At 47.0% G+C, this 14,813-nt stretch overlaps 1 protein-coding gene across 16 annotated transcripts in view; it reads left to right on the top strand.

Annotated features, from left to right (window-relative positions):
• The window catches only part of PRRC2B (proline rich coiled-coil 2B), a 48,806-nt gene that overhangs the window by 13,315 nt on the left and 20,678 nt on the right, over positions 1–14,813 (top strand). For 13 of the 16 annotated variants that reach the window (XR_003994474.1, XR_003994473.1, XR_003994472.1 and 10 more), the window contains 14 exons: positions 340–507; positions 1,467–1,644; positions 1,868–1,970; positions 2,945–3,017; positions 5,781–5,924; positions 6,548–6,789; positions 7,175–7,296; positions 7,751–7,893; positions 8,515–8,608; positions 8,992–9,184; positions 9,566–9,881; positions 10,506–10,702; positions 13,151–13,364; positions 14,069–14,288. Coding sequence is in view for 13 of the 16 variants with exons in the window: in XM_030506983.1 (XP_030362843.1) it covers positions 393–507; positions 1,467–1,644; positions 1,868–1,970; positions 2,945–3,017; positions 5,781–5,924; positions 6,548–6,789; positions 7,175–7,296; positions 7,751–7,893; positions 8,515–8,608; positions 8,992–9,184; positions 9,566–9,881; positions 10,506–10,702; positions 13,151–13,364; positions 14,069–14,288 (2,354 nt within the window). In the remaining 3 variants the exon portion in view is untranslated. The remainder of the gene's footprint in view (positions 1–339; positions 508–1,466; positions 1,645–1,867; positions 1,971–2,944; positions 3,018–5,780; positions 5,925–6,547; positions 6,790–7,174; positions 7,297–7,750; positions 7,894–8,514; positions 8,609–8,991; positions 9,185–9,565; positions 9,882–10,505; positions 10,703–13,150; positions 13,365–14,068; positions 14,289–14,813) is intronic. The other 3 variants (XM_030506974.2, XM_030506978.1, XM_030506980.1) reach the window with 1 other exon arrangement.

Genomic DNA, 14,813 nt, shown 5'->3' with positions numbered 1-14,813 from the left:
TGTGTAGCTGCTTATTGTTGGACTTATTCTTTTAAAGCAAGGACTACGTTGACCACCCTCTCTTGTATTCTCATACTTCAGGAAGCTCACCTCTTTCAGCAGTGGAGTGGCAGGAAAAAAAAGATGCTGTGAGAAGTGTATTCCTGCAGTTCTTTTCAGTGTAGCAATCGTAAATCCCACAAGCTTCTTGTGACTGAAGAGGAGGGGGTTAGAACCTTGTACCTTAGTGTGTCTGCTCACTGAGTATCTGCAGTTCTAGCAGTTCTGTGTGGTTTACTTTTTACTTGTCTGAAGCTCAATAACCCATTTGGTGTTTCTCTGGTTCTCTTTCATTAAAAGGCAGATCGGGAGCGGCGCAGAGAAATTTCCTTACTAGATGACATTTCATCGCAATGTCCGATCGTTTGGGGCAAATAACCAAGGGAAAGGATGGGAAAAGCAAGTACTCGACTCTCAGCCTGTTTGATAAGTATAAAGGAAAGTCAATAGAAGCTATCAGAACTACAGGTAAGAAATGCCTTTGGAAAGCTCCTTTTGGTGGCTTCCAAGAGGGTTGTTGGCAGAGCTAATTCAGGCCCTGTGGGTAGGATGCCCAGTGGGAAGCAGCTGAGCTGCAGAGCTGTTTGCGCTGGTGTTTGAGCCTGTGTTTCATTAGGGCTTCAAGGAGAATGTCTGTGGTGCTTTGTGCTGCTGTAGAGACATGGAGGAGGAATTACAGGAAGAGAGCTGGGAGACTGTAGGCCCTTTCGTTTAGCTTGTGTCCTTACTGCAAAGTGCTCAGGTTGCAAAATTGATTCAAAGCCTTACCAAGACAAAGCAGTTAAGCTGACTGAAGGGCCTTAAGTTGGTCAGACCTTTTGTGAGGTGAGAGTGGAGGACTGAAGGGCTCTGGGGAAGAATGCGAGTTAGTTTTGCAGTGGAGATGTGACCAGAAGTAGATGGTCAGGTCAAAAAGTGTAAACGCTGCTTGGACTGCCTCTGTATTTGGTATGGGAGTAGAAAACCAAAGGACATAAATTACCATCTTAATAAATGTGATCTGGTGGGTAGAGTTGGAAAATCGAGACCTCAGGACTCCTGGGTTGGATTGCCGAAGTCTGTCTGCCAAGAGGTGGCATTGGGTGGCTGTTTTCCCAAGCTGTGAAAGGGCAATGGTGCTGCTGCTTAGTGAAATGAAAGAGGAGTATGTGCTCACGTAGCTAAAAGACTGTGGGCATTTTCTGTTTGGGAGAATTACTTTTCTCTCCCTGGTGACTGTTCAGAGGCTGCCTGCTACCCAGCTGCTGTGGCAGGCAGCTGCTTCACCGTGGTCCTGGGGGAGATGATCTGTATGTTCGCATGGCAGCAGTGGTGCTGCTTGTCATACAGTTCTGCTGGGACAGCACCCAGCCACAGTGTCCTCCTTAATATTACTGACCTAGCAGGATATAGCCCTCTCTGACCTGCCGTTGTTCCTTTCTCGCTAGTTATTCCTAGACATGGCTTACAGAGTCTTGGGAAAGTTGCTGCTGCCCGGCGCATGCCACCTCCTGCAAACTTGCCTAGCTTGAAGTCTGAGAACAAAGGAAACGACCCCAACATCATTATAGTACCCAAGGACGGTACAGGATGGGCAAACAAGCAGGATCAGCCAGACCAAAAGAGGTGGGTAGAGCTACTCTCTTGCTAAGTTCTGTCAGGCAAGCAGCAGCAGTTGTGCACTGCTGTGCTGTGTGTTGGACCTTCGAGTCATGAGTTCTCTGTTGTCCATGCCAGTGTAGAGCCATCGTATACCTTCATCCTTTAGCAGCTGCCATATCGCCAGAGTTGTTTGTCTGTCTTCTTGCCTTCCTTCCCCTTTGATCTCCCCTCTGCTGTCTCTCTGCAGTTCCAGTGTGACGGCTGCACAGCTGCAGGAGTCGCTGCCGCAGCAGGGTTTGCAGAAATCTGTCTCCAATTTACAGAAGCCGACACAGTCAATCAGTCAGGAGGTAGGTGCAGGCTCTGTGACTGCCACTCTGCTTCCCCTGTCCCCAGGCAGCTTGAGGGTTGTCTTTAACTGTCTGTGTAAGAATCATCAGGCTGCAATTTACACAACAGCTCCTATATAATCAATTCTTGTAGAACTGTCTGCCTTGACTTCAAGTCATTGTGCCCTAGGAATGCTGTGCTGCAGTTAAGAGTATAATTCTGTGCAGGTTACCTCTGTACCTTTCAAGTGGGTGCAGAAAGTCTAGCTTCAGTCTAGAAAGAATGGCTGGAATGTGGGATGGCTGGTTAGCACTTCTAAGCTATTTTACTTTGGGTCTCATTCAAGTGTTGCTTGGTGACAACAGATCCAGTTCTTGCTCCCAGCCTGATGCGACTGAGTGAGGTGTGGTCATGTAAGAGAAGTAGCCAGTGTCAGGACCTGAAAAGGCTACTGGCAAGTAAGAAAGCTTCCCCAGAGAGTGCAGGGACTTGGCCTCTCTGTGCTGCAGATTTCACGCTTTTAGTTTAAAAAAAATTCTCAGACCTTGAGGTTCAGGTAAATCAGGACAGGAGTTAGGTTTTGAAGAGGAGAAGAGTGGTTAATACAAGAGAAGGTAGGGTAGCCTTCAAGCTGAGGTGTAGCATGGAACAAATGTAGAATATTAAGAGGGACCGACTGGGAAAATGCAACAGAGCAAAGGAAAAGCTTGATTAGAGGGAGGAAAGCAGGAGGAATGGTTTGAGGAAATAGTTGGTGAAGATGAGAGGAGGAGAGATGGGAGGCAGGACCGAGAAGGTGGGTTTTGCTGTAGCTTCCTAGCATGCTGGGGTGAGGAGAGGCTGACTTTAGCCCCACCAAGAAGCTGGGGAGACCTGTGGTATCCACTGACCTCTGGGGGACCTCAGGGCTAGCGGGTGCCAGCCAAGAAATGAGAAATAGTCATAAGCCTTTACTGATCTGTGGGCGTTGGGGTGTTTTTGTGTTTGCTTTCAGAGTACAAATTCAGTGCCAGGTGGACCAAAGTCATGGGCACAGCTGAATGGAAAGCCAGCAGGACAAGAAGGTGGTGAGTATGATTAAGAGAAATGGAGCTGGGTATGTGCCTGCTTCTCCCAGATAGGCATGAGATGGGGTGGCCTCTGTTTCTTCCTGCTTGGACTACTGTGGAATGGGGCACAGCTGTCTTGATTACAGTGCAGTGAGGCCTTATGGGTCTTGTTTTCAATCTGTGTGGTGTGTTGTCTGGAGTGATGCAGCTGCATCTGTTCAGGTCTGCCACTGCAAGGCATAGCTTGAACAGGGTGTGTTTCTTCACCACCTTGAACCAGAATTATTCATGCACTTGGGAAGCAGCAGGGAGTTCTGGGAGGTGAGGGTTTTGGAGAAGGGAAACACGTGCCCTCTCTTGAGCATCTTCCATCAGCCCAGAGAAGTGTGTAGTAAAGGTGCAGAAAGCAGAGTAGACGAGGGGAGTGATTGGTTTAGAATAAAAGGGGAGGACATTGCAGACTGGAAGTACAGACATCTCCATGGCTAGTAGCATGGGGAGCTTCACCTAATTAGGTGGTCAAAGGTGAGGCTGTAATGATAATGCTCAGGGAGGCTGCACGCAGCATCCTTGGTCCAAGGATATTACAGTGTCAGCGGGTGGAAGTGGCATTGGAGCTGTTGCAGGATGCACTTGCCTACACCTTGGCTGAGGCCTTTCTGTTAAGTCTCCCTGAGTAACTGCTGCTAATGGGTTCTGCTTGACTCAGGATCCTGAAGCAGTGTTAACAGAAATTGGGAGTTTAGTTGTCTTCACATGCATCCATTTCCACACAGGAGGTGGTTTCCAGCTGCACTGAGTGCTACCATTAAAACTAGTGAGAATAACAGCTCAGTTCCACTGTTTTAATGTGAACAGACCTGGAACCATTCAGTTGTTGAGTGAAATTACAGGGATTTGGAAGAACTGAGAGTGTTGCAGATTGCAGAAACGAAGGGGACAAGCCTATCCTAAATTAAACAAGTCCCTTAATGAGAAGGTGTTTCTGAAAGGCTAAATGTTAAAGCAGAGACTTCTGCTTGCTTGAGGTTGGTGGCCAGAGCAAAGACTCTGTCTTGTTTGGTTAATTGGTGCTTCTGAGACATTTGCTGTGTCTGTACCTCCTGTGCAGTTGTTTTGAAATCTCATCATGTAACAATGTTCTTAAAAGGTTTTTTGAAAGATCATTCTAGGTCACACTTATCAATGTAGAGTTTTCAACCCAAGAAAAGAGTTGCATATGTGGCTAAGAGCAGCTTAATTAGAAGGTAATTGAATCCCAGAAGCATCAGAAATCTGGCTGAAAGGATTTCTCTAAGCCATCCCATCCTCACACCTCTTCTCCAGTGGCATTGAAGAATTGCTTTTCCTTCTAAGCTAATACAGCAGTTTCTAATATTATTGACAAAGAGGAAAGTGCTTTGCTTTTTGCTCTTTTAGGTATTACTGCTGTAAAATCTTTCTTGGAGGGTATATCCTGAAGAAGTGTGGTCTTGTAAATTAATCACTGCTCCATGCCTGTGTCTTCTGTATAGGGGGCATTTGGAGGAAAAGAAAGATGCACCAAAGTTTTATCAGTGTGATGGTGCCATGGGTTAGAGTGCAAATTGTTAATGCCTGTGCATTAACAGTCGTTACACTGAGCAGCCTTAGTTGGGGTTGGCAGTCTTCCCTGAAGAACACTCATGTTGTCAATACTCTCATTGCTGTTCTGGTTCTCTAGAATAATGCAGTAGAAATCAGAACTCCTGGCACATCTCGGATATTTTGTGGTGTGTTTGAGAAGTGTCATCCTTGTGTATTCTCATCTGTCTGAAATATTTGAAGATGTTACATGCAGCAGTTGCATTGTCTTCCCTGGAAATACTGAGGTGGGAGCTCTTGTGCAGTAGGCAAGTTCCAGAAAGCAAAAATGACTTCAAGAAGCCTTGACTTTTTAGGGCAAGGAGGGGTAAAGAAATGAGACGACTCTGTCAGGTCTTCAGTACTCATTGCTGGTACTTCTAACCTGGCAATTCTGAAATGCCCTTTTTCGAAAGAGAATTAGCCAAGTGTAACACCAAGAAACAGTTCTCAGAAAAGGAATTTGTTAAATGCTTAGTAGTGCAATAATGCTGGCAATTTCCTTTTATTCAGTGTTACCTTGCCAACAGCTTTAGGAGAATTGCTGTGACTTGTTTTCCAGGCACTGGCAGGTCTTTAGCATTGACAGAAAGCTGTCATTCTGGGGTGGCTGATGGCTCAGCAAGACACTTTGCCAGTGACGAGAAATGAAGCTGGCCTGATCTGGCCTGTGATCTGCATCTTAAAAGTGCTGCAGCAGGAAAGAGTGGGATAGAGCACATAGCACTCAGGCCTTATCTGTGGTCTTTCATTGAGTATGTTGCCAGAAATCTTAACAATAGCCTTCCCCTTAGGGTGAGATCAGAGCAGAAAGAGTCTGAAATGTCAAATACCTGGATCTTGCAGAATTTATCTCTCTGCCTCAGTCTGAATTTTTTACTTTAAAAGATCAATTGAACACTGAGAAAGTTCACTCTGACGTCGCCGAACGTGAGAATTTAAATGAAGATCCCAAGTTAAAGAGTGTGGGAGTACTGGGTGAGGACAAGTGTTGCTGTGTTGGTGACAGTGTCTGAGAGTGTTTTTTGGATGTGAGCTCAGGTGCTGGTGTGATAGTAATTGGGCTTTAAATATGCTGGAGACCCAGATTCTCTGGAAACACGTTTCCAGGTTGATCTTGTAAGGGAACTGAAAAAGTGGAAGGATCCGCTCTGAGTCCCACACTTACTTGTCTGACAGGTTCAAGGGCCTCAAGCCGACTGTTATCCTTCTCTCCCGAGGAATTTCCGACGCTGAAAGCAGCTGGCGAGCAGGACAAGGTTGGCAAAGAAAAGGGCGCCTTAGATCCGTCGTATGGGCCAGGACCAAGCCTCCGCCCCCAGAGTAAGTCAATGCTTGTGTCTTTCTGCTTTATCCCAGCTCATAACCCCATAGACTGTTTTGGGAAGTGGGATGTTAGGTCAGGGTAGTATCAGATATTCATCATTATCTTCTTATGAGCTCACATGTGTCCAGCTGCTTAGCAAATGACCACTTGCAGTGCTGATGTTCTCTGCCTGAGTTCTGTGGTCCAGACAGCTGAATATGGAGTGTCATCTATTACATTGTTTAATAAAAGTTGCTGAGTGATGTTGCAAAGCAGACCCTTTCCCCCTGGGCGAGGGTAGTCACAAGTGAAATGGGTGGGTGGTGTAATGTGGCTTCTCTTGGAGTGTTTGTGCATGATCTCATTGGCCTTAATTCTGCAGGGTGAGGGCTGGGGAGATGGGGAGCAGAGCTGGTTGGAATTCAGTCTTATTGACAAATAAGGCTACCACTGGTGCAGCAATTACTTAGTAACGGCTGATGCTGCTAGACTTAGGAAAATAAACACATTGAGAAATTTTCCTTGGTCCCTGGTGTTTTTCTACATTACGGCTTGACCAGAATATTTGAGTTTCAAGACTTTCTGGTGGAGGGACTGTCTGCATTTACAAACCTGAACATAATTACCACCTCCTTTCCAGATGTCACCAGTTGGAGGGAGGGCGGTGGGAGGAACATAACCTCTGCCACATCTCTGACCGCCTCCCCTGCTGAGCTGGGCAGCAAGACCCCCAGCACCGGAGACGGAGCCCCCTCCTCAGTGAGCGCCAGCGATCCGAAGGAGCCGTCTCTCCGCCCAGCTCAGCCTGTCCGCAAAGGGGCTTCGCAGTTCATGGGGAATGTCTATCAGCCACCTACATACCATGACATGCTACCTGCTTTTGTAAGTTGCTCTTTCCCCACAGCTCTAATGTCCTTGTTGAAATGTGTGTGTGTGAGTTGAGGAAGTTGTCTGCGATACTCACTTGGTTCAGTGGCTTGCTCAGGGATCCCTCTTGATCTATTTTTAGCTTCCCCTGTGGTGTACTTGCCCTTTCAAGCTGGAATAGTGTAACACAGCCTTGCTCAGCCCAAGGAAAAGTTCCTGCTTTCGCTTTAGAGCTGGTGAGGGTAACCATTAGCATGTGGTCTGTTAGGCAGCCAGACGTGAAATGTTTGTTTTCCCTTTGTGCGGATGCAGCTACCGTGCTCATGTTGTAACCTAATCTGGGGAAAACCTTCCTGTGGCAAGGAGAAAAACCAGACTCTTCTGCTTTGCCTTGTTCCAGATGTGTCCGCAGCAGCCATCTGAGACCCCTGCATCGCTGGACCGAGGGTCTTTCCCCCTTCCTCAGCTTCGGCTTGAGCCCCGGGTACCTTTCAGACAGTACCAGATGAATGAGCAGGATGGGTAAGGCTGCCATGACCATCTCGCTTGAGAGGCAGGTTCAGGGTGGTGATATGAACCTTAAACTGTGCAAGCACTTGGGCCAAGCATTCAGTTGTGTGGGTGAAGCAGCAGGCAGCCGCTGGTGAAACCTGATTTTTACCCAAAGCAGCAGTACTTTGCTTCAGCTACTGCAGCACCTGAAATGCTGCAGGACTGTAATCACTGAGTGTCTGAAGAGCAGTGGACAAGAGAAGTAGTTGTGTGTGATTCTGGACTGGAAGGGTGGCAGCTCTCATCTGTCAGCCCTAGGAAGTGGCTACCAGGTAGACAAGGGAAAAAAACTTCGCTGGACAGGGAGAGAAGATTGGAGATTTTATGTAAGCGCATGGTAGAAAAGGACTGATTCACTGTTGCAATTTCAGCTCTACATTCTTTTCTTTACTGTTTCTAACCATGTTTTTGCATTTCCCTGTAGAAAAGAGAACAGGCCAAGCCTGTCCCGCCCGACACGTCCAGTTCGGCAGCAAATGGAGAGAGCACCTCGGCCCACCATTATCAATGCAGAGAACCTAAAGGGGCTGGATGAACTGGACAATGATGCAGATGATGGATGGGCAGGTAAAGTACTTCCATTCTCCAGCTTCAGGCAACAACTTAGGAGGTGAAACAAAGTAGTTACTCCTCCCTGAAGCATGAAATAGCCAGGATATATGTTCTGGTGCCTCTGTTTCACTGCCACGGAAGGAAGGAGGGCAAGCAAAGAGTGGTGTGTATAGTTGTGCAATTGCTATTGGTGTAAATGATGACACAATGGATCCTTCTGATCCCTTCCATCACACTGTGCTCAAGGAATTGGATCTGAAGACTCCTAAAAACTGACAACACCAAACAACAGGAGAATAGCAGTCTGGCTACATGGGAGAATAGTTAGTCCTACCTTGGCATTAAGTATCCAGTTACCCACAGTCTCTCTTGGTGGCCATCTCCCCATTTGCAGCCCCTTTGCAGCCCCTGTTCCCAGACTGCTTGCTGCTCCTCTTCTGGGACCAGCCCAGCTGTTGAGCAGCATGGGTCCACACTACTTAGATCATTTCCAGTGGTGGACATCTGGCTTTCCAGGTAGTCTATGTCAAGCCTGTGCATTCTCTGTTTTAGTGCCAGAGAGGGCATAAGCTTTATCAGGACAAGGGACTGGTTTCTTTTCTCTCATATGTCCTTTCTTCAATCTTGCTTCCATAGGTATTCATGAAGAAGTGGATTACTCCGAGAAACTGAAGTTTAGTGAAGATGAGGAAGAGGAAGAACCTCTTGCTAAAGATGGACGACAGAAGTGGTAAGAAGGGGCTGTATTTGCACCTATAGTTGTTTCAGTAAAAGTGAACAATACCAAGATCTTCTTAAAACTTGCTGTAAATGTTGAGGCATGATCCTCCCAATTCATACTGTGACTTTGTTGATTCCATTAGCCATTGTCATGAGTGGGCTCCAAGGATGTGCATAGGTCTTGAAACTGAGTGTCAGGATGCCAGGCCTTTTTCCTCCTCCCAATAGTGGTGTTACTCCTCATGCACCTTAGGAGGAAAAGCATGTTGCTTGTTTTGGTGGTTTTTTGATCTTTTCTTTCTGCAGCAGTCGGATGTCTTTGCCACTTGGTACGAGTGTAAGTGCTTTTTGAGGCAAGTAGCAAGCGTAGTAGCAAAGCTGTTTATATTACAGGAACAGCTGGGATCCCAGAAGGCAGAGACAGTTGTCCCTGAGCTCTGCAGACAGTGCAGATGTCAAACATACCTTGGAGGAAGGAAAGAACTGGAGCGACTCGGTTGGCTTGTCCCGGTCAGTCCGGAAAGGGCAGGATTCACAGCAGCCTCTGAGGAAGCTGAATGGCTGGAGCTCTTCGTCTGAATACCAGGTAGTTTGAACTCCTGTGAGTGGGCTTGTGCCACTGGATATAACACATTGCCGCCCTTAAGGGACCAATTTGATGTTTTGTTGAAAATGGGATGCTGAGGAATTTCTTAATTCTTTGTTTATATCTAGCTGGAGAGAAATGCGTCTGCACAGCACTCCTGCTAGGGAAATTGAAGCTGGTCCAGGGCAGTGGGCTTGTCAGATAGGGAGAATATGGAGCTATTAAATCGGATAGCAATAACTCACCCCACCAAAAGGGGGATTTGTGTGCATGAGGATAGGAGGGAAGAGAATCAGGAGGGCATTTTCTCCATGTGGGATGCAAAGCTGAAGGTACAGAAGTTTGGGTCTTACTTATTGAGGAATGTTTTTCCTTTGGCAGAAACCCCCAGTGGGAAATGTTCTCAGACAGCAGTCCCTCGAGGATAAAGAAGAAAAGGTGCCGCTGAGACAGAAGTTTGTGCACTCTGAGATCTCTGAGGCTGTTGAGAGAGCCAGGAGGCGGCGGGAGGAGGAGGAGCGGCGAGCCAGGGAGGAGCGTCTGGCCGCCTGCGCTGCAAAACTGAAACAACTTGATCAGAAGTGCAAACTGGCTCAGAAGAGTGGGGAGACCCAGAAACACCCAGAGAATGAAGACGTGAGACCAGCAAGCACGGAGAAAAATGCTGTGCAAGAGAATGGTCCTGCTTTCCGTAGAGGTACAGAAACATTGCTTGCCTCACCTCGTGAGAACTGCCTTTTTAGTGTTGTGCCAGTCTCTTACCTGAAGTGTTAGGCAGGTCCTGGGAAGGGAGTGTTTGGAGGGTACCTCAGCTGCACTTGAGTTCAGCTGCTTCACGTACCCTGCAGAGCATTTTGGATTGGTGATGAGGGTTTATTTAAAAGTCCAGTTAAAACAAATGCAAAGTTCTTTGGTTGCCTCTATCCCTGCTCAGTCAGCTGTGCTAGCAGAGACCTTGTTGGAATGGGCCTCTTGATCTTCTGGGCTTCTGGGCCCCAGGTTAGAAAATCTGTTATCAGTAAGTGTTTGCAGGTTTAAGGAGTAAGAGGGGAAATAGGCTGGGGTTTTTTTCTCCCCAGTGCTTAAGCAGAAGGCTGATAAATCCTATTTATCACTAAAACAGGATAGACAAAGCCTTCTTTCTAGAGCTGTCGGAGCAAGTCAGGAAGATTGTGTGTGATGTGCTGTGTATTATTGTAATAAAATTCAGCCACATAATGCAGTTAGGACGTGCCCACGCCCGTGTATGTTGTGATGTGGTGGTGCACTCACAAGCCCTGGCACGAGCAGGGATCTTCAAGGTTTATTTTCTTCTCTGCAGCAACCCCTGAGTTTCACACACAAGAGGCCTCTGTTGGCTATCTGGAAGAGGAGACGCCTGCCCCAGCAGCAGCAGCAGCCCAAAGCAGCAGTGAGGAGGAGCTCAGAGAAGCTCCCTCTCCAGCACAGGAGTTCAGCAAATACCAGAAGTCTCTTCCCCCACGGTTCCAGAGGCAGCAGCAGCAGCAACAGCAGCAGGTAATAGGTGTGACACTTCCACCCCTCTTCCTTTGGACTCCCACCAAACCATTGCATTTGCTTGGTTCTCAACACCATCAGCACTAATTAACTAACTGTCTTTGGGGTGGGAGGTGATAAATGGGGGTCTTTTTCAGTACTTGAGATCATGGGTGTATCCTGTCTGATGGGTAAAAGGGCTCTATGTGTGTTACATCGTGCACCCTGTGATGCTGGAGGGTGGCTAGGCCTTTCTGTGGCTGGGGAGAGGCATGGGCAGGCCGGGTTTGTCACAGGTTTGCCTGGGAGGAAAATAGCTGCTGCTGTCAGAAATGTTGACTTGTCTTGCATGGCTCTCTGGGTGTCTCCTGACAGTGTGAAATCTTAGGGACTACGTGGTTTGTAGCAGAGCTCTGGTTTGCAAATGTGTGTGTGCAGAAGTTGGGGATGGTCCCCTTCCCACGTGGCTGGCTTGGTCCTTGCTGTAGGCCTGATTCAGTGAAGTCTGATGCCTTTGGCTGGTAGTGAACCTGGTGAACATCTGTTCTTACTCCCTGGCACAAGATGAGAGCCACTGTTCTTCAGCACTGCTGAAGAGAGTGAGCTGAATATGCAGGCCCAGGGAAAGGAAAACCTTTGGGGATCAGCTGCTTCTATTCCACTTTGCACTTGCTGTGCCTTAACCCTGTTAGATACGAGGAGCCGTTTGCTTGCCAGGGGCAAACTGTGCTCAGGTTGGCAGGTGGTTGGCTGCTTGGGGGCTCAATGTGAGCACAGTGAAGTGGCACATTCCCATTCTACCTCCTGCCTTGGCAGAGAGCTGGTCCTTTACATCTGCTCTCATCTTCCACCTATCCAGGTTTTTCCTGTGAGGCTCTTTCAAATCTTTATTTTTGTTGCATCATAAATATGTTTGGTCTTGGCTGTTTCATTTTTGTTTCATTGAAAACTCTCTTCTGGGGCTCTGACCAGCCTGAACTGTTTTATATCTTGCATCTTGCCTGGTCTTACAGTGCTGTCAGGGCCATATGTGCTCTTCAGCTCTTTTTCCAGACGCAGTGAGCCTCCTTAGTCAGACTAAAGGACAGAATATTCAGGCTCGAGATAATGCAAAGTTAATTGCCATTCTTCATAGAATAACCACTTGAAATGTGATATAATCAATGCTGCTGCAAACCATAATGAGGAACTCACATTTGGCTTTTGCTTGGAAGCTCAATAATTGCTCTTTTATGGATGTTCCCCTGTGCTTGTTACTCGGCAGTTGACATTTTCATGATTCAAATGCACAGCAGCAAACGCTGCTGATGTTACTCTTTAAAAGAGATGCTTTTAAACTAAAAAGAATTGGATGTCTCTGCTGCCATGCTAATAATTCCACAGGTCATTGCTACTGGAAGAACATGAAATTTTCATTTTATTTTCTCTTACCCTCTGTGGCATTAGTATGTATGAGGCAGTTTGTATTTTGGCTGGTTTGTATTGCTGCTTTGGTAGCAATGGTTCCATGAAAAGACCAAAACAAATAATAGTGTTGGTATCAGTAATGAAATATTTTCTCCAAGGTACTAGAGCACTATATAACTCAGACATAATCTTCGCATTTATCTGGGTTTCTTGCTGTAATGATGTGTCAGGTTCAGATTTAAGGGTGTCTCTCTTGCTGTGCAGTAGGGGATTGTCTTTTTGGATGAATAGTTACAGTACCTGACACTGCTGTAAGCTCAGTAAGAAAAGATGGTGGAAAGTTTGACAGGTAAATAGATGTATTTCATGTTAATGGGATCTCTTTACCTTTTGAAAACTTTCCTTGGTACACAAAACTCCCTTCAAATAGAGGTGGTTCTTGGACCTTTAGCAGCAGTTAAATGTCAAATGAGGTTATGATCATGACAGTTGTCAGCCATGCAGGAGATGGGAAACAACCTCAAAGTGTCAGCCTGTCTCTGGAGGATGCAGGGGAAATACCATAAATTATTGATAGCTCTCTTAATTGAGTTTAGGTTGTTCTTATCTAATCTGTTTAGCTAACACGAGTAGCACTAATATATATGCACACTAAATAACTTACAGTTGCATTTCCTCTAAAGAGGAGCATGTTCTGAAGTGTTTGGTCCCAATTAGGAAATTGTGTTTGACAGGAGGCTGTCCTGTATCTCATAGAAGCATTGAGAAAGTGCAAACTCTGGGCTTGAAGCTGATCCCTTGCATTTGGCCATGTTTCCTGGCCTATAGAGGTGCGATATTCTGGCTGCAACATATTTTGGCTGTTCTGGGTATTCAGAGAATAACAACTACTGCCACATTCCCAGCTGGTAGAGAGTTGCCCTTTATCTGCTCTACCCTCCCATCTGATCTGTTTTTGAGACTCTAATCACGGAATGCGTTTTCCTTTGGCTGGCTGGTTTTTAAGTGTGATTCCTGGCACTGTGACCATTCATGTCAAACAGCTCATCCTGTTCCCTGCAGGAGCAGCTGTACAAGATGCAGCACTGGCAGCAACAGCAAGTCTATCCTCCCCCATCCCATTCCCATTCCCATCCCCAACGGACCTTCTACCCGCCACACCCCCAGATGCTTGGCTTTGATCCTCGCTGGATGATGATGCCCTCCTACATGGACCCTCGCATGGCCCAGAGTCGCACCCCTGTGGATTTCTACCCTTCAGCCCTTCACCCTTCAGGTAAGGTGTTTTCAGTGTTTTCCTTTATCATGGCTGTTGAGTTGATCCATATCTTGAAAGCTTTGCATCCTGGCTGGCTGTGATTGACCTTCTCTAGGGATGAGAAAAGGCTGGTTACAGGGAGAGCTGGTTAAGGGCAATGGAGGAGGTTGGGAGGGAGGACACCTGCCTGCCCATCCGCTGCACTGCAGTGGGAGATCTTCCCTAACAGCTTTGGAGCCTTGAAGGTGTAAAAGCAGATCTTGCCCCGTAGAGGAGAAGGATCAGTTTGGGAGTTACTGTAATCATATGAGATCTTAATAGACCCTCTTCAAGAATTAGGATTCTGTAGTTCCTGAGCTGTGTGCTCCTAGCACCTTCCTGTGGTGTTGTTGATCTTCAGAGGTGTGAATATAAACATCAGGATGTATAAGCCATTCTCTTGAGTTTGTGGTTTGTTTCCATACACCTGCTTGCTTCCAAGCCAGTGATGGTGTGTAGTGTTCTGTGCAGGCTGGGCTCTGAAAGCTGTGTCACCTTTATCGCTGCAGGTGTATTTCCCAGCTGTGTATTTCCCAAGCACAATCTTCCCTCTGTCAGAAAGGTTTCCATGTCTGCAGTCACTTGCTGCCCTGGAAGGAAGGGGAGTCAGGCTAGCTGTGGATTGTTAATTCTTCTTGACTTTGAGATCCTAGTGTTAATGGTGTGAACTCTGTCTTGACCAGGAATTATGAAGCCCATGATTCAGCAGGACTCCATCGGTGGGAGCAGCTGTCGGTCTGAAGATCAGAACTGTCAGGCAGGGCAGGCAGAAAGGAAAACTGCTCCCTTGGACCCTGTGCCAGTGTGGGGCCAGGAGAGCTACACATCCCTGCAGAGCAAAGGGTACTCCCTGTCACATCAAAAGCAGGCTGACAGCATCACCGTGGAGGGGCTGCATGCCAGGTGAGTGCAGAACTCGCTTGTCCTCATGCGTACTGTGGTGGGAGGGGATGCCATAAGTCATCTCCTACTGAAAGGGAGGTGTAGAGTTGACCCAAAAGATATCTCTGAATAGGTCAAGGTTCTGATCTGGTAGCACCCTTACGCTTTTGAGTATGTTGTATTGTAGAGGTGCTTTCAGACTGAGCTATTCAGAGGTCTTCGGTCTGATGCCAGTCTAGGCTGACCAGCCTGGGAGACTGTTCAGTAGGAAAAAGGCTCTTGTCACCTTCATGGGTAGGTACAGAAAACTGAGTTAAAAATTCTGATACTTTCTAGTTTGTCTCCTAATTCTTTGGGACTTTCTGTAAGCAATTCCTTGTTTTCAGATCTCCACATATGTTGGAGGCTGAATCTCCCTTTATTCCTTAAGTTTGGTGCCCATGATAGGAACTGCTTTCTTTATCATCCATTGATTAGACAAACCAGGCAGTACAGCCTGGGGCCACGGCACATCTGCCCAGCATTCAGGTATTTATAGGCTCATTG

This window comes from Strigops habroptila, chromosome 15 (genome assembly GCF_004027225.2).
Source record: "Strigops habroptila isolate Jane chromosome 15, bStrHab1.2.pri, whole genome shotgun sequence".
Lineage (NCBI taxonomy): Eukaryota > Metazoa > Chordata > Aves > Psittaciformes > Psittacidae > Strigops > Strigops habroptila.
The sequence above is the reverse complement of the archived record's forward strand: the minus strand, read 5'-3'. Positions and strand labels throughout refer to the sequence as shown.